This window comes from Pezoporus flaviventris, unplaced genomic scaffold (assembly GCF_033815535.1).
Source record: "Pezoporus flaviventris isolate CSIRO_AGI_PZ_B2104156 unplaced genomic scaffold, CSIRO_AGI_Pfla_v1 ptg000035l, whole genome shotgun sequence".
In the NCBI taxonomy this organism is placed as follows: domain Eukaryota; kingdom Metazoa; phylum Chordata; class Aves; order Psittaciformes; family Psittacidae; genus Pezoporus; species Pezoporus flaviventris.
In genome coordinates this window covers 5,262,824-5,288,011 of record NW_026892583.1, presented here as the reverse complement: position 1 = coordinate 5,288,011, position 25,188 = coordinate 5,262,824, and the positions used below count along the sequence as shown (strand labels likewise).

General features: G+C 40.9%; 1 protein-coding gene across 2 annotated transcripts in view; it reads left to right on the top strand.

Moving 5' to 3' along the window:
• Positions 1–565: 565 nt before the first annotated feature.
• The window catches only part of LTK (leukocyte receptor tyrosine kinase), a 95,723-nt gene continuing 71,100 nt past the window's right edge, over positions 566–25,188 (top strand). The window contains exon 1 of one of the 2 annotated variants that reach the window (XM_061462346.1): positions 566–786. In XM_061462346.1, the coding sequence (XP_061318330.1) occupies positions 744–786 (43 nt within the window). In that variant the 5' untranslated portion in view covers positions 566–743. The remainder of the gene's footprint in view (positions 787–25,188) is intronic. The other variant, XM_061462345.1, reaches the window with a different exon arrangement.

Below are 25,188 nucleotides of genomic sequence, written 5' to 3'. Positions count from 1 at the left end.
GAAAAACCCACATGCAAACAAATTGAAGGCAGAGTGAACTAATGTAGTTGAAATGCTGATGGACCAGAAGAAAAAGGAGTTTAACAAGTAAAATGATGAAAGAGCAGATGCACAAGCTTGCAGGCAGAGTACATACGCCTTACTGTGTTGCAGGTCCCTGTTGCAAGTCACACCAACTGAGACTGTTTTACTCAGGAGTTAAGTGGCTCTAAGCGAAGTTAAGGAAAGAAAGGCTGTGCCTAGGCTGTATAAATAGGTCTGATTTATCTTTCAGGACAGTCAGTGAAAGGACTTCCAGGCCAAAGGAACCTTCTCTATCATCTTAAATACAAGCTGAGTTTGGTCCAGGCAGCGTGTTTCATGTGTCATTGAGGCAGCTGCAAGAGAAGACTGAGAAGCAGGAACAGCCCAGTAAGATGCTGAATTCAGCTTTTCCTAGTGAATACTAATGCCTAAAAAATTTATAAATGGATGCGTTCATGTCTGAAGCAACCGCGCTGTGGATTTGCTGGTCGTGCAGGAGCGGCATGCAAAAAGGGAGGGGGAGGAGGAGGAGGAGGGAGGGAGGAAGGGTGGCTCTAGGACCCATGCGAGCCTTCCTGAGCAGGAGGTGGGAATTCTCTTCCAAGGCAGCAGGAGCCCGAGCCCAGCCTCAGAGCTCCTGCGGAGCCCGCAGGAAGCGCTGGGCACGTCCCCTCCGGAGCCGCGCACCCGGCTGGGACCTGCCCGCACCCCGCTGAGCCATGAGCCGGCTCCCACGGCTGCTGTTGTGGATCACCACCGTGGGTAAGTAACTTCTTCCCCATCTCCTGGTGCAAACTCCCTGTTATGCCAAGGGATTCAGACTGACTGTGTTGCCCCTTTCTTTTTAATTTAAAACCCGTAAAGCATGATTTTCAAAACAGTGGGGAAAAAAGAAGGGGGAGAAAGTACTGGCATGAAACGTATATAAAGTGGGTGACATGTGGGAAGATAAATCATGATGGGTATTGATTCTAAGTAAATTTTGTTAAGTGTAATGAATAGCTGATCCATAGTTTTAGAAAGGCTGCTGCTGACTGAGGCTTCTAGGCTGGAAGCAGGCACTGTCATTGTAAAAGGGTTCAGCATGAAATTAACAGTTATACCCCAGGACCATTTTGCTTCTCTGATTACTGGACTGCTTTCTCTGGGACTATTTTGGAGAGGTGAGTCAAAGTCATGTTTCAGGAGCAGTGAAGGTTGCTTGCAGGAAAAGGTGTAACTTGGAGATGATGCTTTGTCTAAGGAGAGACATGAGGGAGCCAGGTAAAGGGAGAAGAATATATTGGTACTGTGAAAGATGGAGTTATGAGCTCCCACCAAGAAAGTGATGCTCAGGCTGTTTTGAAAGGAATCTTTGTGCTGCTCTGCTTGTCGTTGTCAGCTTTGGTTCTAAAATGCAGCAAGAGGAAGGAGATAACAGTAGGAAATAAGGAGGGAGATGTCAGGAGGGGAAAGCAGCAGTAATAGGAGAGAAGTTGGGAAGCAGCAGCATGCACACAACCAGTGATGGGAGAAGAGGGTAGGAGTGGGACATATTTCCTGTATGTGCACGGTGGCAAGCAAACTCATTATGAAGGTTAGGAGAGAAAACCCTGTATCAGGACATGTCGAACTTCTCAGAGAGCAGAAGTTACAACAGTACGCCTACTGCTGAGATAAAAACATCATCTTGACCATTAGGCAAGGCTCAGGAGACACTTCTGTATTTCTCAGTGTAACAAATCATATTACTTCCAGGCAGGAAAGGAGGTAAGGCAAAGAAGTTGTTGGGCACTACAACTAGCTCTTGCTAGTGCAGTGAAATTCTCTGTCTCTGGCTAAATGCTGAACCTGTATATGTTTTCTTTTATATCAAGACCCACTAGGACACCAGTTTTTAAGCAGGTTTCATAATTTAGTTCTATTTACAATTGATTGCTAAACCATAGCACAGAGTTTTTGAATTCAGGCTTTTTCTGGCCTGTTATTCCTATTGGGAGGAGATTGTTTTACTGTTGAAGGGTCCCAGGGCAAATGTAGCCTATGCAAGCATTGCTTTGTCCCCCCACAGCCTCAGTTCTCATGGCATGCAGTCTTATCAAGAGCTGCTAAATATCACCTCAGTGTTTTTGCTGTAGTGACTTTCAACATACAGGTGAGGTTAGCGTAAGGAGTAGTCATTATATTTGCTGTATCTCCAAGTCTGCGATTTGAAGCATGACTGTATTAGGGCAGAGATAAAAAAGGTGTGTTTTGGAGAGAGTAAGTCAAGAGCTAAATGAAAACAAACGTGCATTTTACAATCTCTGTCCAATCTTCTGCCAAAAATAATCTCAGTCACCCAGGGAGAGACTTGGATGCATGAGCATTTAACTGCATAGCTGCTGTCACAATCTTCACATGGGGGTTGCTCATCTCACTGGGATATTATGGTCAGCTCTCAGGCTCTGCAGTCAATTACTTTAGAAACCATTTGTGTGTCCAGTGAGGAAGTTTTTCTGGAGCATATTCTCAGAGTGGCTTTACATTTCCTTCTTTATTTGGAAAGCCCAAGGTGTTGGTGATGAGGGAATTTATAGGTCCACTTTTCTGTCTTTTGTTTTACTGGCTGACATATGCCTTCCTGATGAGCTGTATACTAAATGGATAATTTCAGAGTTCTTATCCACTGAAAAAATTTGGCACACTAAATAACTGGAGGACATCGGAATTCTTTTTGTGCAAAAATTAAGACTGAGAAAATTGAGAAAGTTGTAGAAAACAAGAGCAGCAAAAAAACCTTAGGAAAAGAACCCCAAACCCAACCACTCCACCACCAGCAAAGGACAGATGTGCATTGTTCAGTGTCGAAGCAACTTTACAGTCGTTCAGAGGCTGAAGTTGCACACTAGCCTCAGGTCTGAGGAGATGCTGGGAAGAAGGTGAAAAAAGCCACCAGATCAATGTGTGGGAGAATTTTCCTTTTATTTTAAGCACCAGTATTGCTTTAGGGATGATGTTCCTTTGTTTACTTGAGCTTGGTGGAAGGGGTAGGTGAGTCCTTTTTTCCTCTATGAAAAGCTGGGTTGTGCTCGGCCAGATAGCATGCTCTTGCCTTTAGGCGTGAAGGGCAAACTAGCCGCAAAATTACAGCGCAACATACGTCCTGGGCAAACCTCAAACACCTTCCCAAAGTGCAGTCATGTTTATGGCATTGCTCAGAGTTTAGCTATTGAGTATAACCACAGTTCTTGAGATAATATTAGTAGAGGCGTTTTGTCATGTCTTTCTTTACAGTCCTTTACAATACTTGTAGTGGAGCTGTCACAGAATAAGGTGTCTTATGTTTAGTTTCAGCCAAAGGACCAGTGATGGGTCTGGGTTTTGCTGAATACTTTCTAAGCTAGAGGGGCATAGGGTGGTTGATGGCAGGTTTAGGAGTGAGAAAGACAGCTTTCTGTTTTTTTTGTGGAATAATATGTCAGTATGGCAATGGTGGATGCCCCATTCCTGGATGCTGTTTTGTCCTTGCATTCATCTAACAAACTGTTTTCAGAAGCCTTGAGGATTTTTTTCATCTCCCTGGGTTTGTCAGAATTGAGCTGCCCTGTTTTATAAACTCAGTTTAAGCTGGTTTAAGTTCAATCAGTCCACACATGCATGAAGATGATTATATAGGACTGCAGTATCTCATTTTGTTCTTAATATAAATCAGCACATCTGTCTCACTGAGACAAACCCATATTGCTTTGGTGTACCCCTTTGTCTGTCTAGAGGAGAGCATGCCAGGAATGGAAGGGATGGAGCCCTATGTTCTCTTTCTTCTGTTCATTCAAGAACTTCTCTCTTACTTAGTTCTTCTTGTGCCTACCTCTGCTCTGTTAAAGTAGCACACATATACAGTAGTGTGCTCCTTAAATAGTTCCAACAAGGACAGCACTAAATGAACCTTTAAATCTGCCTGAAGAGTTAGGTCCATGGTTCCTTACTGTGTGAATGGCATCATATCTACAGATACTGTGCCCTATGGCACTGTGACTGTAGCTGAAAGTCGGTGGAAAAGGATAGGATAGATATATCACAATCCTGCAGTAAGGAAGCACATGCAGACAAACAGTAGGGATCTGTAAACCACATCAAGAGGGAGGGCTAAGGTGGAAGAAGAAGAAATCAAGTAGTGGAGCCATGTGTACTGTCACTTTAGAGATGAACACAATGTCTTGTGATCAGTCCTCAGGGAAATGCATCTTTCTGTCAGTGTTACATAGCTGCACAGTTTCTAATTAGTCCATAAGATCAAAGTTGGAGAAGAGGATGCCCCACTCAGATGCTCAAAAGCATTCCTCTCCCACACTCCAGAGCTTTCAACACATACACAGCAGTGTCCCTGTCTTCACCCTGCTTGTATGTGGTGGGGAACGCACTGCCTGTGCTGGTGTGCAGAACTGCATCTGGTGTCTGTGACTACAGTGGAGAGAAATCCTCATCTTGAATTAATCTTAGTGAAAAATGCTGCTGTGGTGACACTTCAGAAAGAAGGGGTCTAGGTTTTGAGCTGTTACGTGTGGAGGCTGGGTTTGTGCGTGCAGTGGTCAATTCGTATTAAGACATTTAAATCAGTCTAAGTGTTGAATTTTTTTAATTCAAACTTTTGCTTAGAGAAGTTTTTTATCTGAAAATCTTAAAGCTTTGTTTAAAAATCCTAAACCATGCTTAGTTTTGGCATGAAATATTATAGTTCAGCTCCCTGAAATGTGCTGGTCTTTGCAATTGTATAAAACTTCTGAAAAGATGTTCAGGTTTTTGTTTGGTTTGGGGATTTTTTTTTTTGTGTTTTTCATTCTTATTATTTTGTGTGTTTTCTGGTTGTTTGTTTTGAATCTATTTGGGCTTACCAGTAACTTGGAAAATCCTGTATTAAGGCCACTCAGTTACATTGTCAGACCACATACCGATTTGTACCTAGATTTGTGCACGCAGGTCCTCAGGCTGGTGTTCATTACTGCACTGCTGGAACTGTTGTTTATAGCTTGGTATCAGGTAAAATTCCTCAGGAATAAAGGAAACATAATCTGAACTTCTGCAAAGCTTTAGTAAAAGCAGAAGCACAAAGCAGCTGCTGAGAGGAGAGGCAGGTGGGCTCTTTCCAGAAACAAATGGAGAGGAAGGAATCTATGGGATTCACAGTTAATGCAAATTGATGGACCTCTATAGGAACACAGTTACAGCAGTGCATCATCTTGCCTTCTGTATCTGGAGACTTTTATCTGAGACTCTTAGGAGTAAGCATGATTTCTGTATCGAATGCTTAAATCAGAGAAGGAAAATAATGACATTAATTATGTTAATTAATTGGATCAGGCTTCTAGTCTTTTCCTGTCTCTCAGCATCAGTCCTTCCTCTTACAATTCCTCTTCCTCCCATTCCATTATAATTGCTCCCTGCTTCTCTCCTCTCCTGGTGTGTAACAAACCCGGTGCTTTGATGTGGCCTACAGTGAGCCGGACAGGGTGTGCACAAAGGTGCAACCCATAGCAGGTAGGATAGCAGGTCAGCTTGGAAAAGAAGTGACCTCTGGCTGGTCCGAGTGAATAGGGAGAACCAAGATCTCTGGTGAGAGTGGTGACAGATCACACCAGTGGGTTATATGTGCACAGGAGGAACTTCGGTTCAGCACCATTAGGGGTTGGAGGGGCTATGCCAGGGGAACACCAGGCTCTTCTCTTTTATGCCACATGTGCGAGAGGGGAGCTCAGGGTGCAAGACCTTTACAACTGAGCGAATGGGGCATCAGGACCTCCCTGGGTCTCTGCACTGCCTAAAGGACTACAGCTCCCCAGCAAGTGACAGGGTGTCACTGAAGCATATTGCCTCCCTCAAGTGTGCTGTTTCTAAGAGCTTCTCTCAAGGTGGTGTACCTCCAGATTGCAGCTTCTTCCAGTGTGTTTGCTACCAGCTCAACAGGGCCCATCAGGAGTAATGAAAACAGAGAGAAATGACATAAAAAGAAAAAGAAATCACCTTCCAGTCTTCCTCAACTAGAAAAAGCAACTCTGCTGTAAGTACAGAGGAAATAAAGAACTCAGAATTCCAGTAAGATGCTTATTCACAGGCAAGGTTTTATCTTTTTAGGAGAGTTTCAGGTTGGTTTTCTATACATCCCCCTTAACATAAAGCTGGCTGGCAAACACAAAACATTACACAGGTCTTTACAAGTTTGTCTTCCACTTGTTGGTGAAAAACTTAAGATTTCTAACTGGCAGGATTGCTGTGGGTCCCTTCCAACTGAACTATTCTATTCTATAGAATGAAAATGGCACCGAGGTTACAAAACCAGAGGAGACACCTATTAACATAGCAGGTTCATGAGAGTTAAAGGTAGTCAAGAATGAGACTGAAGGATAAAATTGAAAGCTGAAGTCTTTCCAAAAAGCACAGATCTATCCTTGCAACTCAGCTTAACATTTGCCCTATCTAATGGGAGAGCCATGTCTGTTAATAAGACATCACAGATTTTCAGCTAATCGGTATCTGAAATCCCATAAGCTTTGGCATATCAGCCAAGAATGATGCATTTATTCATGCATTTCTGTTGCTCACTTAGGGTGGGGTTTTTTTTCCCAGTCTGTAGCACAGCATATGTTTGAGGGATAAACAGCCAAACTTTCTGGGATAGAGCATCCACATTTCTCTCCTGTGTCTATGGAAATACATATTTATATATTAAAAATATAGGAGTGATAATGTAACTGAGTGAGAAACACATTAGAAAGTGACATGAAGTGATGTAATGGTGTTTTAGTACACAGAATAAAGTCCACCTGCTCCTGCACTGTCAGGGTGAAGAGTTTTTGTGCTATGAGCCAAACAAACCCCAAATTGGAACTTTTTTCCCCACCTTGAATCAGAACTGACCCAATAACGGCAGTCTTATTAGAACCTCTGGTTCAGTCAGAGTTTGCTGATATCTTGCTTGCCACAGCAGAGAGTCCACTGGCTTGGAAGCAGTCTCAAACTGTGGTGGGCTTCTGAACAGTTTGTATTCAGCTTCTGCTTCCCCAAGGGACCCTGATAAGTGCCTGCTTCCTCCTTGCAATGTAGAGCTGATTTGAGTGGCTGTGTGGCTCTGAACAAGAGCTTTTCCTACATGCTGAGGTGAACTCTGAGCGCTTGAGCATTTCCTCCCCTTTGTAGCTTTGCCTCACAATCTCTGTTCCATTTTCCTGGCACTAAGAAGGCAGGAAGAAACTGTGGGAATACATGGCGAGGATGGGAGATGGCCAGAGCTGGGCAGAGGAGCAGGATGGAGGAGAGCTCATAGTCTCTTTTCCAGTGGAGATTATGAGCCCAGACAGTGTGGTTTTGGATTACCAAAACAAGGGTTAGCAGCTGTCAGCCTGAACCTGAGCAACCTCAGGCAAAGCTGAATTCAAACTGGAACTGAACTGAACTTTGCTTCACTGGAGAGTTCATTTGGCAGTTTTGCAGACCCTGGTGCCTTGACTAGTATTTTAGACAGTATAAGGAGCATGGATGATTATGCTCACACCCTTCTAATACATTAAATGTCTCAATTTTGTCAGATTTTCTGTTTCTGTTGTTATATTTAACTGCAGTTTCAATTTTCCAAGTGTCTGCTATTTATAATTTCTTTTTCCTTCTGAGCTCTGAGTGATTAATACGTATTTGCTAATTTGCCTTCAGCAAATAGAGGCATAGCAAAACATGATCGCTTGAAATTTCCTTGGTCTTGCACATGTTTTTAGAGCTTGCTCTATGGCATTTTGATGTGTGCTGTGCTGGAGTTCAGATCTCTTTACATGAGTAACACTCATTCACAACGGGAGCATTTTCTGTGTTTACAGTCACTACAGGAGCCCAAATAGTATTTAAAACCTCTGAAAGAAGCTGTCTTTAACCCCATGCAGGCTAACAGTTCAGCCTAGATTTTAATGCTACCCTGGGCTTTATGAGTATTACAAGCCCTGATAGTATAGTCATTGCAGAATACTGTCACCAAGTATTTGTTCAACTGTCCTGAAGTCCACATTCTTCCTGGCCCTTCAAGATCTATTGGGTTCTTAGGTTAAACTTTCCCTGAGTTTAACAGACTGTGTCAGTCTGTTGCAATCCTAAAGAAGAAATTTGAAAGTCAGTAATGTAACCCTTGTGTATTAATTATAAGCAAAATGAGATGAATAAACCAAACTGGCTTTCATTTAGTTATTTCAAAAGGGCTTTAATCTAGCTATTCGGGTGGGTATAAAATTGAAAGACTTGAGCAGATCTAGCTCTTTTCACCTCATCCAGAGCTGGGCTGGGCTGGACTGGTCTGACTAGACACAAGCATTTAACCTTCACTCTAAAAGCTATTTGCATAGCTGGTAAATTTTGGATAGTGTGTAGCTTTTTTTATTTCTTCCTTCCCAAACATTGTATATTGTTTGGGAATACTGTAATTCCCAAATATTGTTTTCCTCTCATGTGTGTCTTCCTGCATATATATGCATAAAAAGCAATGAAAGTTGTTTTGTTGTTTTTTGTTTTTTTTTTTCTGATGGAGAATAACTACTATTTCACTTATTATAGGACCTGAAAAGATACAGAAAAAAGTCTTTGCTTTAAACATTGTGTCTTCCACACATTCCTCAGTGGAAGCAGTTACCCAAAACTGTGCAATGGTCAGGGTTTGCTTGTGATTTTTTTGTGGTAATATTTTAATTATGTATTTAATATATAGGTCACCATTTTGCAGGGTTTATGTGGGATGTGACTGTACAGGCTATCAGCTCTGGTAAATCTAGCTAATAGTTTAAATTAAGCTTCAGCAGAATTGGCATTCATTGCAGTACCAGAGTATGTGTGGAGTAGGCTAGAGAAGTTATTTCATTACTGACAGAAATTGCTTTGTGGCTGCAAGGATGAGGATTGACAAGCAACAGCCCAGTTAATTATGGTGGTGACATTCTTCTACCGAGAATAGTGCGAGGTGCCTTGTGTCAAGTAAATGCAGAACTTCAGATGTAGAAGGGCTGATTCTTCTGCTGGATTTCTTTGGACTCCTGAGATCAAGTGAACATGAAGAAGGTCAACATTCAGGTGATGTTTACCTCAGCTCTCCTGCACTCATGCCCACCTTGACCTCACCTGCTAATCCCCAAAGAGTAGCACGGTCTCAGCTGTCAGTAGGGATGCTTTGAAATTATCTAGGTTAAAAGGCAGCTTTCTTTTTTGTAATTAATTTAATGGTCCAGCTGTAGTGTGACCCTATACGGCTTGTGTGGGTACAACTGAGGAGATGGTGCTGACCAAAGACAAGAAGGGAGTCAATCTCTCAGCAGGGCCAGAGGAAGAGGAGATGGGGAAGGGATTATTTAGGAAGCCCTCAAGGTGTTGGGGCTTTCTTTTCTGAATCTCTCCCCCCACTCACTGAAATAAGTGTCCTGTGAAACTAACCTATTAGATATCTGAACTTAGACTACATGAATGCACCCTTATATAGCTTAGTCTGCTTTCCACTCTCTTGCAAGGAAGCAAGTGCTTGATGTCAGCCTTGTATGCTACATGTCAGTGAGCCGACAACCTCCGTATGAAATGTACCACTGTGAAAATAGAAAAACATTGTTAGCTCTCTAGTTCTGTTTATGACAATTTCTTATTTTTAGACCTTGTGACTTTTTGGCATCCTGTCATCAAAATGGTTTTAAGGGACAAAATTCAACTAGCAGTCTGATTCCTATCATTGATGCTACAGTACTGAGGAATAAGAGGTACACAGTGCTGCTGTGTAGTCTCCAAGTCTCCCCTTCAGACAAAATAGTCTGTCTTCAGCTTTGACCCATACCACTTACAGACTGTTCTGAAACAGTTTGGGATAGGACTGAATGGTTTCTGAGGATGGAGAGCTGGGGTTTATATTTATCATCTAAAAGGGAAACAGTAAAATAGTTTTGGGCCCAGGCTTGAATTTTATACACAAGATATTTTATAAGTTCTAGCATGAGTTTTATAGGTATATATTTTTTATATATATTCATATATATTACAAATAATATATATTTTTATATATTTTATTAATATTATATATTTTTATTTTATATATATATATATAAAAAGGTCAGCTGCATTTAAGAATACTCTTAAGCATATCATAGAATCATAGAATCGTTAGGGTTGGAAAAGACCTTAAGATCATCTAGTTCCAACCCCCCTGCCATAGGCAGGGACACCTCACACTAAACCATGTCACCCAAGGCCTCGTCCAACCTGGTCTTGAGCACTGCCAGGGATGGAGCATTCACAACCTCCCTGGGCAACCCATTCCAGTGCCTCACCACCCTAACAGGAAAGAATTTCCTCCTTATATCCAGTCTAAAGTTCCCCTGTTTAAGTTTTAAACAGTCCTTTTATTCTGGGTGAGAATAAGGCTGGTGAGAACTGACAGCTGAAAGTACCTTAGTCTTTCTGAACTCTGTAAAGGGTAAATGTATAGCAAGCTCCATTTTCCGGTACCTAAACTCTCCAAGGTTTCACATCCCAAGATAGGGTTAAAAATCATCAAATTAAACCAAACATATTTATGAGCCATCTGGTTTCTGAGTCTTTCCAGTTTGTGTTTGCTATCCTGGGTAACTATTAAACAATTTTTGTTGCTGTAATTTTCATGTCATTACATGGGTCCAGAAACTGCATGTTTAAGAAAACACTGCAGAGAACTGAATTCGAGTAGAATTATTAGAGACTGAATTCAGAATAGAATTATAAGCCCTGGCAGCACTGGAAAGATTTGTCATTCTTTCAGTCGTCCTAACACACTACTAAAGATGAATGTACAGAATAAATCCTGTTTTCTTTTTAATGTGACTTTAAATTTGAGTTAGGCAAAGTGAACTTTAAGGTTGTATTATCTCGTTCTTTTCAATATGGTAAGGGGAGTCAGTTCCTAGGGCCGGTTTCCAGTTCTGTCACAAGCTTTCTGTATGATCTGAGGAAGGCTACTTAGTCTTGGTGCCTTAATCTTTGTTCTGTTTTAGCTATTTTATCTCCCTTATTCAGATGTGGTGCGACATAAATCAGTGTGTTTAGTTCCTTGAAATAGGTTCAGTGCACATTATTATTTTTATTTTTTGGCTTTTTTTTTAATGAAACACAAGTAGAAACTATAACTCAATTTCAGTGGAAATATAAATATGTTGCTTTGAAAAAATAAAGGTTATTCTTTCACACTGAATGTTGGGTTACTGATAAGAGCTTTCTAATGGCATTGGCTTTTCCATTGGTGAAGGGGAAAAAGAGTGTTCTCCTTAAAGGTGTGCATTTGTATTGCTTTTCCATAATGTATCCTTATCTGCTTCTGAGGAGGCATGGCGCCAATGAATAGATGTAAAATTTCCTCTTGTTTGTCTGGTGACATGATTGATATTCTTCATGCCAGCTCAGTCATTTGTGACAGTCAATTTTCAGAGTACAGTTTCACCTGTGGAAAAAAGAGAGAAGAGAATATAGCCATAATTGGTGGTGTTGAGTTTCTAGGTGCAACCAAATGCTGGTGCTATTTGAAAGTAGCACCTTTTGTGAATGCTAACTGAAGTACAGTAATCAGCTTCTCTTTCTCCATCTCCCTCATCTTTTTGACAGAGTTGTATGCCGAACATCATCAGTTTTATGAAGTCAAATTTGTTTTTACAGGTCTTGGAAACTTTCTGGCAATTTTGCCTGCTATGCAAAGTTGTTGCATCTCATCAGCCCTACTGCTGCATCTTGCTTTTTCTCCTGTATCTCTTGGTATCTCTTACACACAGTGGGTAGGTGTGCCTTGCAGGTTGAGGTCAGTGAGCAGTGCACTGGTCTAGGTCTTGTTAGAAGTACATAGCTTGTTTCTCTGCTTCTGCTACTCATACATAGCATGAGCTTTAAAATAATGCAAAGCAATCACTTGGTGTCTCTATGCCTTTGGTTTCAAAGCCCAGATTCTCACATGCATGAAGAGGAAGAAATAAGTGTATACAATAAATAAAGCACACAAGCTGAGTGTGCTTTGGAGGCGAGCACTGCTTACAGCAGCAGAGAACACTAGCCATGACGCAAGGAAGACATTTAAAATCTTGGCTGCCAAACTGCTAAATACCCTGCTTAAATTTGTGCTCAGTTTTTCATTCCACCTTCTTAGCCTCCTCTGAGTGTTTGTTTGATTGCTTTCCTCTTCTGGAGGCCAGCTGGCACTGAGAGGCTCAGCTGTTAAGAAGCCCATTTGGGAGCCTCTGCTGGCACTGGCAGATTCCACATGCTGCTGGATCCCTTCCTGGCAAAGTTGTGGTCTGTACCTTGGAAGCTGGCAACAATTTCTAGCTGAGACTGTGAGGAAGATGTTTGAAAGGTGTTTGCCACTGGACCTGACAGGGCTGTGCTGGGGCGATGATTGTACAGGTAGGTGTTTGTTCAACTTCACTGGCATGGTAACTGCATCTCTTCTTCAGAGACACAGGCCCGGGCACTGTACTGTGTGCCCTTGGTGTGTTGATGTTAAGTGACAGCAGTGGCCAGAACTGCTCTCAAATGCAGGCCTCCTCCCTCACAGAGCTCTATCAATGAATTCTGCCTTACTACTATGCTGGGAACTGAACTGGCTTTCCAACATGCATCAGAGTAATTTTAAAACCTAGTCTTGCTCTGAGTAGGAGATGGTAAAGTAGGAATTCAGTGCCCCACGAGTAACTACGGTTTACCCAGTCCTCTATATCACAAAATATTGTGGTATAGAAGGATAAAATAACAGATCCTAGCTTGGATACTTCAGGTGTGGTTATGGCACTGTGGCAGGTTACGTGGCTCTCTTTTTCTTAATACAAGATGAAACTACTTCTTGTCAAAGCCATTCTTTGGTGGAGGGCAATGCACATAGAATCATAGAATTATAGAATCATTTAGGTTGGAAAAGATCTCTAAGATCATTTAGTCCAACTAACACTGCCAAGTCAACCACTAAACCATGTCCCTGAGTGCATCTACGTGTCTTGAATACCTCCAGAGATGGTGACTTAACCACTTCCCTGGGCAGCCTGTTCCAGTGCTTGACAACCCTTTTGGTGAAGATTTTTCCTAACATTCAATCTAAACCTCACCTGGTGCAGCTTGAGGCCATTTCCTCTTTTCCTATCACTTGTTACTTGGGAGAAGAGACCGACCCCCATCTCGCTACATCCTCCTTTCAGGTAGTTGTAGAGTGATAAGGTCTCCCTGAACCTCCTTTCCTCCTTTCCCCTCAGCTGCTCCTCGTAAGACTTGTGCTCTGTACCCTTCACCAGCTTTGGTGCTCTTCTTTGGAGATGTTCTGGCACCTCAGTGTCTTTCTTGTATTGAAATGCTTCAACACCTGCTTCCAAAAGAATATACTACCTACATTGTCTGTGCAGTTCCCTCAGAGTGCATATGTTGTGTGTGCTCTGTCACATTTTCTCATTACTATAGGCAAAGAGGAGTTCATCCTCTGCTTGCAAAGAAGCAGTAGCTTTTATTGACCAGGCAGCTGGCTGTTGTGGTGATAGGCATTCTCGGCAGTACTTGGGACAATTCTGGTATTTACAACATCATTTTCAACTTCCTGGTGCAGAGGAGTTGGGGCTTCCTCAAGGGGGAGCTGGCACAGAAAGGACATTTTGAGTGCGATTCCGTGCGAGCTCTGGAAGAAGTTCTGCTGTGCACTGATGGCAGACTGAAACGACACCAATGATTTTTCCAAATTACTCTCCTCCCTCCCCTGGAACAATATCCAGTAGAGTCTCAGGTGGGCGGTGGGAGCTCTTGGCAATCATATACTGAAAAGAACAGTATTACTCAAATACGTATTTAGTCTTTTCCTGTGGATAATAATCTGCTAATTACAGCTACAGTTTCAGGCTGTTTACAGCTGAAAAGGTAAAATGAGATGCTGGATGAGCAGTCCAAGCATGATCTCAGTGTACAGAGACTGTGGCAGTTGTGCGGCATTTGGTGATCGAAACAAGTCAAGGAACTCATGCTTGGTCTGGTAGCTCCTTCCTGGATGTCAGAAGAGTGTGAACTGAAAGTGTAGGAATTGTGTAGAATTCAAGAGCCTTTCAGGCAGTGCTTGTATTAAGTGTTAAAAGCTACATGCCACTGTGAGGTGTTTTGTCACTTTGCAAGCTGCCTTATATGAGGGACTCCACATTGATGTACCGCACTGGGGGCAGAGTCAGGTTTGCTTTAGGTCTTGTCATGATTCCAGCTTTTATTGGGGGCCAACAGAGAAGAAAACTGCACGAGCTCTTGACCTCATGTTGTTTGTTTTCTTCATTGTACTGGCTTATGCGTACTGGCTGCGTTCTTGGAGCAAAGAACTGAGGCTGTCCGCTGTTCAACTTAGCTTGCTCATTTGAGGGCTGAGGGATAGAAACCTTGTTTTTCTGCCTTGTGTGGTCAGATCTGGAGTGACCCCTTGCCAGCAAAAAAACTCCATCTGCAGGCCAACGGTAGTGGTATGTAGGGAGACACTACTGGGATATGTAGTCTCTGTCATAATTCTCTGATAAAGGCCTGGGTAAAACAAGTAATTACCGAAAGGAGTAGATGGTCTCATACCATTTCCTCACTGATCACTTGCAGAGAGTGCACTTCTCACGGTTCCAAAAGAGCTTAGTACTTCAGAACGTAAGTGGTGGTGAAACAGGTCTGGACTCCAGCAGCCACAGTGCTTCAGGAATTCACTCTAATAGAAGATGGTTTTATTATCTCTTGAACAAAATTAAGAGCTTTCCTTGAGATATCCAGAGAATTAAACATTCATGTGTTCTGTTTGTTTGCATCCAGTGTTTTTGTGTGCTCGTTTCTCATGCATACAGACACTTTCCAGATATATTCAGAAACATATCCAGTTGCGTTTCCCTACTGCCTGCAAATGAAATGGCTCAGGACTGATGGGAGGGATTGTCCCCAGTCATTTTCTTTCAGGCACTATTTTGTTCATTAGTGTTTAATCCATTTATCCATGGTCTGAAAGGAAATTAGAAGTTTTCCCAAGAATCTTTTCTTTGCAGACACTCCTTCTGGTTTCTTCTGCTTTAATGTCCTTGCACTGGTTTTACACTGGGGCAGTGTTTTTGTGTGATGTTTTCATCTTCAGCATGAAGCTTATGACAGGCTGAAACGTCTTTGAAAGGAATGTATGAAAGAGGCTGCCTTGTCATAAAATGGATAAGGTCAGTGCTGGTATGGTTTAGCTATCAGTTATCTGGGTTTTCTACTACTCATTTCCTTCCTTAAAGCTGCCTGAATATAAGGGCTGGGGGATATTTTCAAAGCACAGTTTGTGGGTGTTAAGAATATCAGAATAGCCACGATAGTGTTGGCTGTGCCAGAGCACTAGGGTAATTAATAAGGTTGTCAAAACCAGAAGCTCATCCTTGCAAGTAATGAGAGACAGTCATTTGAAGCTCTCTACCCTGGCAGGAAAGAAATTCCTAATTTCACCATTTCTATTTTGGCACAGATCCCAAAGGGGTCCTTTAAAGGAAAGGAAGGGCTCGTTACATTTAAGGACTTCCTCTCAGAAGTAAAATAAAAGCCTTCATATGGAATAGCTACTTTCCAGCTGGGAAGTGTGGTATAGTAGCCTAAAGATCTCTCTAAACTACGCTTCACACTGTAAACCATCACACCTTACTCTCTTGGAAGCCAAAAATAACATGAAAAGCCAAGGTAATGAAGTATCCTTCCAGTCATAGTCATTCTCTGCAACATGATTGATTGCCTTCTGTTTTATGTGTTCTGAGAACAGGGGCATAATCGCCAGTTTCTTCTATGTTTCTTCACTGGAGATGAAAACTAGTGAAAAAACTGAAATGCAGGTGACCACTCTTCTGTCTACAAAGTCAGTTTCCTACCAAAAGCAAACTGGTACAATTCATAAATCTTAGTTATGTTGATTTAAGCCGTGAGCAAAAACTGTGTTGTGCTTTTTCCACACAAAGGTGATATTTTTGGATCCAAACCTGAAGTTCAGATCTTGGCATAAGCAACAGAAGCGTCTTTGAAAATAAAGAAACAATTTGCCGAACAGCCATAAGGTAGTCTAAGTCATCCCTGACTTTCTAGTCCTTTCAGGAAGTTCTGGGTACTAAGGCTCTCCCTCCCACTGAGAATCTGTTACAGAAAGTGTATTGCTCACAACAGTAATCCAAGTTACAGTTTGAAAAAAGGTTCTGCACCTCTTACACTGTGCTGGCTGTGAGTGAAGGTATTCATACTGGAAAGACATCTCTCAGGTGGCAAATACTTTGAACAGTGTGAACAAGCTTAATCCTCATCCTTTCATAAGAGAAATGTGCAGATTTTAGGAGAACATCCAGACTCACCTTCCTCTAAAAGCTTGGCTGTTGTGCTATTCTGAAACAGTGAGCAATGAAAATATCACTCTTTTTAATGTTCAGCATACCATCAGGGCTCCATACTTATTAAATTGTCTCGTTATTAAGAAGACTTGATATTGGTGCTGTCATTTGAGTTAGCATCCTAGCCTTCTCTGCACAGATTGATTTCCTGATATCTTACCTTTTTTTTCCCCTTGAGGGCTCTGATAGTTCATGGTTTTCCTTTCTAACTGAGCTTTCACCAGCCTCATACATACTGTATCCTAGAAATTGCCTTTTTTTGCCATGCAACTGTGGCCTGTCAGGCCTCCTTGACAAAGGACATCAACTGTCATTTCACAAAAAGTGGGATCAATTTTGTTTGACCTGTTGAGAACCTCTTTGTCACTGCTGTCCTTCTCTGGGTCACACTTTCCCTCTGGCTGAGACCCTTTCTTTGCGTTCCTGATTTCTCCCTCCTCAATCTGGAAATGGTGCCTACCTGCTCTAGCAGTGTCATTGCCTTCAGTTCTGCCCGCATTGCTGTTTGGTGTTTGAAGTTACTTTGTACTTTGGTGCTTTGACAGCTGCTGCCCCTCGCCATTGCTCCCCTTAGCCTGTTTTGTAGCCATGCACAGTCTTGTGCACAGCATACTTGGGACCACAACAAGCAGCGTGGTTTCAGAAAGCTTGTGTATCCTGGCATTTTGCTTTTTTAGCTCTCCTGGGCATATCTTTTTTCCCTCTGGGTTGCAGCACACCATATCCATGGGGAGCAGTCTGAATACTTTGATTTCTGCTCTCCACTTCTAAAAGGATGCATTGTGATAGCACAAAGCAACCAACTAGTAGGTCCCCCTCATCTTTATGTCTCTGTTGTCTTTTGGTTATTGTTTTCTTGTCTATCTAGTTATCTGTTGCTTTTGGAGTATCTTTCTCTAATTCGCCCTTGCAGTTAATCTGTGGCATTTAGGACTAATGTGGCATGGTCTGCAATTTATTTGCTGTGCTTTTTTTTTTCCTGTCAGTTGTGTTAGACCATGCAAAATATTCCTCCAATTTCTTCATTAGAATTTGTGTAAATCTCTGGAGAGAGGCTGGAGTAGCAGCCCACAGTGCTAAGATGATTTCTGTCAGTAAAAGTAAAGAAAATCCATCTTGACTTGTCCAAGCGTTGAGTTGGGATTTAAAGAGATTGTGAGTTGTCCACATTTGGCAGTTGTAGTGTTTGAGTGTCTTACATTGTTCCATTTGCATATTTAATTAAATACACGTCTGTGTTTATATGTATACACACAAAATTGGAAAATCAGTTCTTCTTATTACACTTCAAATATCTCTCTCTCCTCTTTCACGCTTTTCAACCTTTCCTTTTCATTCTCCTTTCAATTCACAGATTTGGGTTTAGTCATAGCTTACCTTGCAGGATTCCTTCAGAAACCAATAGATGTCTGATCTAGGGAGTCTCTATTCTACTTTTCAGCTTATGCACATGTGTTTAGCATTTGCTTCTTTATGTCTGTTTGCTAGTTGTCATGACTGGGTTTCATGATCCTGGTTTGTCTCTTCCTTGACTTAATTTCCATCCCCTTTGCCATATTCAATAAGCAGGAATGTCCTGGGCATTTGGTGGTTAGGGGTCAGTGCAGACTAACTAGAAACACTTTTCACTGCACTTAGCCTAGGGATCTACCTAGTCATAGTTCAGTAGATGTTATAAGCTTTTTTTCTTCCAGGTTTGCTAATTCCTCTGCTGGAGGCTGTGCCAGTGCTGATAAATCTCTGCATTTCCCGGGGCTGCATGTAGAAAGCTATTTTTAACTTCAAATTACTTCCTAGACATCCATTTCCTCAGAAACCATTCTCTTTATGCCATGTGACTGCCGGACAGGGTCTGGTCCTTCATCTGCATCTTTCATCTTCAGGATAATTCTTCAAAGTTACTAGTTGATGACAATGTTCTCCATACCATAATATAAACATCCTCCCCCTCTTCCATGACCTGATTTAATTTTTTTTTTCTTGTGAGGGATGAGATGGCATGGAGGAAAAGAATAGGATGTGACCCTGAAGACCTTACAGAAAACACCAAAGAATGAGCAGGATAAAAAATGTTCTGCTCTCTTTTTACAGATGGCAGCTTGGCCACTAACAGAACAAACCCCATGTAACACAGAGTGTTGGTAGTGCACTTGGGAATTTAATCCAGGCTCTTGATCATAAAGAATGCAAAGGATACTGCCAGAAGATTAGGTTTTCATCTTGTACTTTTCTCCAACCTAATTTAGCCACTAAAGGGCTGATCCAGACAGCAGTCTTTTACTGCCATATCAGAGATATTTTAGCACGGGTAAGAGGTACAAATTGAACTCATCACAAACCAATTCACTGTGTGGCATTTACGATAGGGACTCTTCATCAGGGATCATAGTGATAGGACAAGGAGGATTGGACTCAAACGGGAAGTTCAGGTTAGATGTAAGGAAGAAGTTATTTACTGTGAGGATGGTGAGGCACTGAACAGGCTGCCCAAAGAAGTGGTAAATGCTCCATCCCTGGCAGTGTTCAAGGCCAGATTAGACAGTGTTGGGCAACATGGTCTAGTGTGAGGTGTCCCTGCCCATGACAGGGGGTTGGAATTGGATGACCTTAAGGTCCTTTCCAACCCTAACTATTCTATGATTCTATGATTTAATAGGTTAGCAGTTTAAGCGAGTCTTCTAGACTCTTCTGTAATGTTTTTCTCTGTTTACCAGCTTAGATTTAACACCTAAGTACTAGGTGGCTGAGGTCATAAATCTTACTTTTATATATTTACCAGCCAATTTATGGTAAGAAATAGTTTAATCTCTTAAAAATACTCTTGTGCATCCTACCTTTTCACAACTTATGCCTATGAAAACTAAACTCTACCATGGAGCAATTGGAATCTTTCCTTCTGGAAAGGAATTTGGCAGATGCTGAGAAGAGGCTTGTGGCGCTACTCCCTTATTTTCCTGGCGGTATTGAAGAGAAATTGTAGAGGATGGAATCTTCCATGCAGCTCCATATAGCTGCTGCCAGTGTGCTGGTGGTAGGCATACTGCTAGATGAAGTTTAGCGAAACATTCCTGTATTCATAGTTTTATATGAAAATATAATTTTACAAAGATGGCCCTTTCTGACAAAGGAAAACACCAAGACCACAAGTTCTGATACAACTGCATAAATCTGATCCCTTAACTGGAAAGCTAAATTTAACATTTAAGTACTCGTAATGTAATTGAAAAGCAGGATGAAGCAAGTTGCTGTGAAAAATAGGCTGGGCACTAGAAGGCAAGTTAGCTGTTTGTAAGGTTGGTATGAGTTGCATTTCCCTCATATTAGAATAAATGGCACACTTATTAATAAGCTGTGCCTGGCACAGACTGTAAACAACAGTACGCAAATGTCAGTGATCAGATGAGATTGTTGCAAATATGACGGCAAAGAGTTCTCTCAAAAAAACAGGAAAGAGAAAATGCCAAGGTTGTATGTTTCTGAAATCTGCTTTCCATGAACAGATCTAGAAGGTCCTTGTCAAAGTATATCAGTTCATAGTTCTTCTCTATTATATGCAAAGCAGCTGAATATCACTATGAAAGCTAGGAGCTTGCTGCCCTAACACTTCCTGGTCTAGTCCCTGGAGACCTAGCGTGTTTTTTAATATCCGTACCATGCAAAGGGTTGTAAAGAAGGTAATACTAACAAATAAACTAATGAATTCCACTAACAAGAAAAATCCATGAAGGAAGGATGGATTTGTTTTCATAAAGATTTAGCCCAAAAGATCTCAGAAGTGATTTTCTGCTGTGTTTTGGAAAGCTGATGGAGAAAGTCCTTGTTGATAGAAAGTCACCAGCTGCAGGTGTGGTTTTAAACTGGTGGGTTTGTTGCAAATTTCGTATGTTGGAAGACTGAAAAGAGTTCATGAGCTGTAGGAAATGTTCAGGTGGACAATGCCATTCTTGTCTCTAAAGAACAGGGTGGTTTTTAGACAATTTGTCATTCTGTGAGACATTGTCTTTTTAATTGTATTCCTGCTTTTAACTAACCAATTGTAATAAAATTTCCCTGTTATTTTCACAAGAACCTAACCAGGACCCAGGTTCTGTTTTACCTATTTAAATCATGAAGAAAACACTCACTTTCTTTTCATACTGAGATGCTTTCAGCATAATGAGACTTCCTAACATGAGTGCTATGGCAGGGGTACCACCAACCAGTTTGTTAAGGACTTCTGGGTTGAAGCTGTATAGTGCTCTTGATTTTTACATTGTTTATGCCTGCAGAGGCAGTGCTGTCACATTCTTCTGTGTCATACGTGTGCTGTGGTGTTTGTTTTGATTTGTTTTTTTTAAATACAGAATCTACTATTAATGGAACAATTTGTTTATTCAGCATCATTATTGAGAACCTTATCATTTCTATTTAGTAAATGGCTGTGTCTTTATTTCTTTATTCCCTCTTTTACTATGTGCTACCTAATACCAAGCTGTGTGCATTCAGATCTTGGAGGACTGAGGTAGCATAGTGGAAGGATGCATGCAGTGGTGTCACCGATTCATTTCTTTTTTTCTCTAAAGCCTATCCTTCCTATGCAGTTTTATAATTGCATAGCAGCTTTCCTCATATCCTAAGGGTTCTGGAAGGGTGTGTACCCAGGAGGTTATTACACAGACAGATACACTAGCTGCTGGTTCACTGGATATCTGTTAATAATTTGATACTTGTAACCTGGCTGAATGACCTCAGATTCTCTTTCTTCTCTGTATTAGAGAACATCCGTTCACTTCTTTTATTTCTGTACTGTGGTTATTTTATTACTCTTCTATACCCTTGTGGTTATCTGATATATATCACTGTCATACGACAGTAAAAGCATCAACCATGACTTCTTAAAATCAGTTGAGGAAGTTTTTTGCATACATCAGCAGAGAAAAGGGTGAGAGCTTAATAAAAAAGGTTGGTGGATTTGACAGATAGATAGTGCATACAGCTGCTGCGTATGTGACCAAATAGATGCTGGAGTTGTGTCAGCCAGAGGTGCATCAGAACACCAGGCGTCTGATCACTACAAGCTGTGCTACATGAAAATGAATGTTAAGTCTTGGTTGATGTAAAAAGGGTGAATGCTGAATTCTGCTCTGCAGCTTTGCCCCCAAGAAAGCTTTAAAGTGTCTGGGAATGGTTAGACAGCACTCATAATACTTTGTGACAGCAATATTGCAAAAACAGATGACAGCTGAATTAGCAGAAAGACCTTAAAAGGAGGAGGCAACAGCGCAATGCGAGTTAAGATCTAAGCATGTTCATCCATAGGTTACCATAATCAAAATTCCATAAAGAAGGAGTTCAGACATCACAGGAAAGCTTTGATGTGACTAATTAAAGAAAAACTCAAGTGATCTGCTTCATATTTTTTTACAAAACCTGTGGAATGGAGTGATTTTGAAATTAGTGGAAAGCATGGTATGGATGATAGGATAGAAACTATTTACTTCTTCATGAGGATAGGTTCTTTAACCAGTGACAACAACAAAGTAAGATAGTGACCAGACCGAGAAAAGAAAACCTGACAGAACAGCTACTTGGTAGGAGTTTGTGGGTAGAAATCACGTAGCAGTAAACACTCCAAATGTGGGTTACAGATACTGCAGCAGCATCTACACTTCAAATAATGAACATAACATTGCAAAAGTACTTGCTAAGAGTACAGATCGTAACTTTTCTTAAACACATGCTTGAAAACAGATAAGCTATTAAATAATGAAGGGGTTAACCTGACTTTGAATTGTGGTGGTTGAAAGGGAATTAGGCTGCTGAGGCTAATGAGGAGTGTCCCATCCTCTCCTTTTCTACCCCCAGGCCTTCATCTCCATCCCAAAATTAATTCTGTGTCAGAATGATGGAAACAAGGAGTTTAAGTAGCAGACTTGGCAGTAACTTTATTCCCAGTAGTGCCCATCCCTGGGTACATAGCACTATAAGAAATACAAAGTGATCCAGTACAGAAGTTTAAGAGAGTACTTTATGCAACTGGCCACATTTCCAAGTATAAAAATGTAATTTTGATTGGTGCTATTAAGTTGCTGAATATTTAATGACAGTACATGTACAATGGTGTGAAAATACGATAGAGCGCGCAATCAGAATTCTCATTTCTTAGCTTCAGCACCCAGCGTATTATTGAGGAAAGATGGAAAATTCTACCTTTATTTCAGTGTAGCTGTTACCATTATAAGTAAATATCAAGATTAAGTATTAGGTAGCCAATTCAGGAAGGTACATGAAATTCCTAGCGGTGTTAGCCCATACTGGGTGTTAGTCTACTTGAAATAAACAGGAAAGATTTCCTTTTATTAGCTGCGATTCCAGTTTATTTGCAACTGAATTGGAATAACTCCTATCCAAATGCATCTGGGTAAACTTTAATTTTCATAAATTAAATGTACTCATACCGAAAAACTTGAGGGCAGAATTTATTCTCATGTAATTCAAATGAGGCTTTCTCTGCTTCCCTCGTTTTCTCAAGTGCAGTGCTAGGACAGTAGTTAAGAGGTTTGTCAACATGCATATGGTTTTTTTTTGGGGGGGGATGTTTTGTTTATTTTCAGAGCTGCTAGTAGAATGTAGTTTGGGTAAGGAACAGAAAGCAATGATTCAGCTGTGATTTACAGCTGTGAAGATTCTGGCATCCTTTTAAATGAAGTTGATACTGCCTATAATGTCCAGTCGTTACCCCAGAGAAAGAAGGAATGGAGCGTCCTTGACATTGTCTCCTGTTCACCCCAGCTGAGTCATGTTTTTGAACATTCCCTGCTGCTGCTTGCACCACGGGCTCTTATGACAGCATCACTGCCATTAGGATTCTCTGTGGTGATATAGGGAAGATCTTGAAAGGCAAATGCCTAACTACTGTGGTTTTGTTATTTTTAAATGCATCTAAAAACTCTGGGTAAGGTAGCAAAATGCATGAATCTCACAAGAGAATTAGACCACCCTGGCTATTTTGAGGATGCTGAAGTCAGTTAACTGTCCTTGGATATCTGAGGTAACACCGTCCCCAAATCCCTGAGTGGAAGTCCATCCCAGTCCTGAAATTTTTAATTTATTTTTAAAAGAAAAAAATGGTTATTATAGGGGCTCCTTCTCATGATTTACCAGTCCTATGGAGCAGAAAAATACCTCCAGTAGAAAAATATCTCCAATAGAAAAATACCTGCTTTTGAGTGGCTGAGAAGTGAAGACATTTGCCCTGTATCAGTGTAACAGTTCAGTCCTGAGACACTGAGATTTATCCCACTTGGGCTGTTCAGAGAGGATTCAGTTCTATTGCTAATCCATGACTAGCAGACATGCAATGAATTGCTGTCTAGAGATACTTTTCTTTTCCTAATGTCTGTACAGGGAGCCCCTAGACAGACCATGTCATGTGGAGTAATCTCATTTTACTGCTAGTTTTTGGGGTTTAACAAGGTACTGCATTTTTTGGTGCCAATAATTGGAGTCATCTGCATCAAAGTTTCCAAGATGGAAAGGCAAAAAAACCCCAAACCCAAACCTAAGTCTCATTCTCTATTTGTCCTTTAATATTGAAGAAAAGAAACTTCCTTTTTGTTACCCTACAGAATATACAGGGTCTGGGCACAGTTGAAATGGTGGGAAGTAATACTGTCTGTAGTTTCCTCCATATAAATGAGAACTGGATAAGACTTTTTTAAACTAAGAAGTTGAAGAGTCATTATTTAAAGCTAGTACTGTGAGTTACCATCCTGTTTCAATAACTACCTTCATTAAACATTTGGGGTTTTGTATTCAAAGTCAGAAATAAGACTAGCAGAGTAATAATAGTTTGTGTAACAATGATGTGATACAAGAAAGAAGCTTGCTGTATTCTCTTAAAACTTGCTTAAGGGTTTAAAATCAGCCTGGAATGTCATGTCCCATGACATCTGCACCAAGACCACTGTGCTAGGTTGGAACCGAGCTGCAGCTTTAGATCAAAGGAAAACAGGCATCACTTTCAATCTCTTGGTAGAGGATTGATGCAAAGCAATTCTGTCTGTGTTAACCTTGTGATTTGGTTCCATTACCTGATGCTTTCATTTGATGATTTCAGAATTTGATTATTTAGGACATCATCATTAATTTGATTTATTGATCCCAATTCTGTGTGACCTAGACTTGGCTATAGTTAGATTTTAATTTATAGAATTTAAACCAGTTTTGGCCTAGTGATATCTTGCTTTGTTCTTAATATTTCTTAATAATTTTTATAAAGAAAATCTATGCAGAGTGCACAGATCTATGTTTGTATATTTTTTTGTTCTTTTGAACCCAGAAGCCTTGAGGGAAAAAAATGTAATTTAGCTTTGATATTTGAAAGATACTTGGCTCTATTCAAATCCTTTGTTCCCGCATATTGCACAATACTTCAAACAGCAGTGAAATACAATGTGTAAGTTGCAGTTTGCTGATTATAGATCCCAAATTAACTTATAACAGGTAATTATTCACAAACTGGTAGTTGCTCATTTCAGCAAATCTCTCCAATACATCAGTTGACATCAGTTCACTTCATAAACCTGGGTCCTTACTGTGAACTGAGTTAGCAGAAATGTCCATATAAACAGCACAAGAAAAAACATCTAAAACCCCAGCATCTATCTCCACTGAAATATCATAATGTTGTTCAAAATGACTCATCAAACTCACATTTTTTGAGACCTGTTTGGAGGTCAAAAGCTTTTATATTTAACAGGTTTCTTCAGTGAAAGTCAGTTAATCCTGGAACAGTTGTGAGTAAATACAGTGTGCAAAG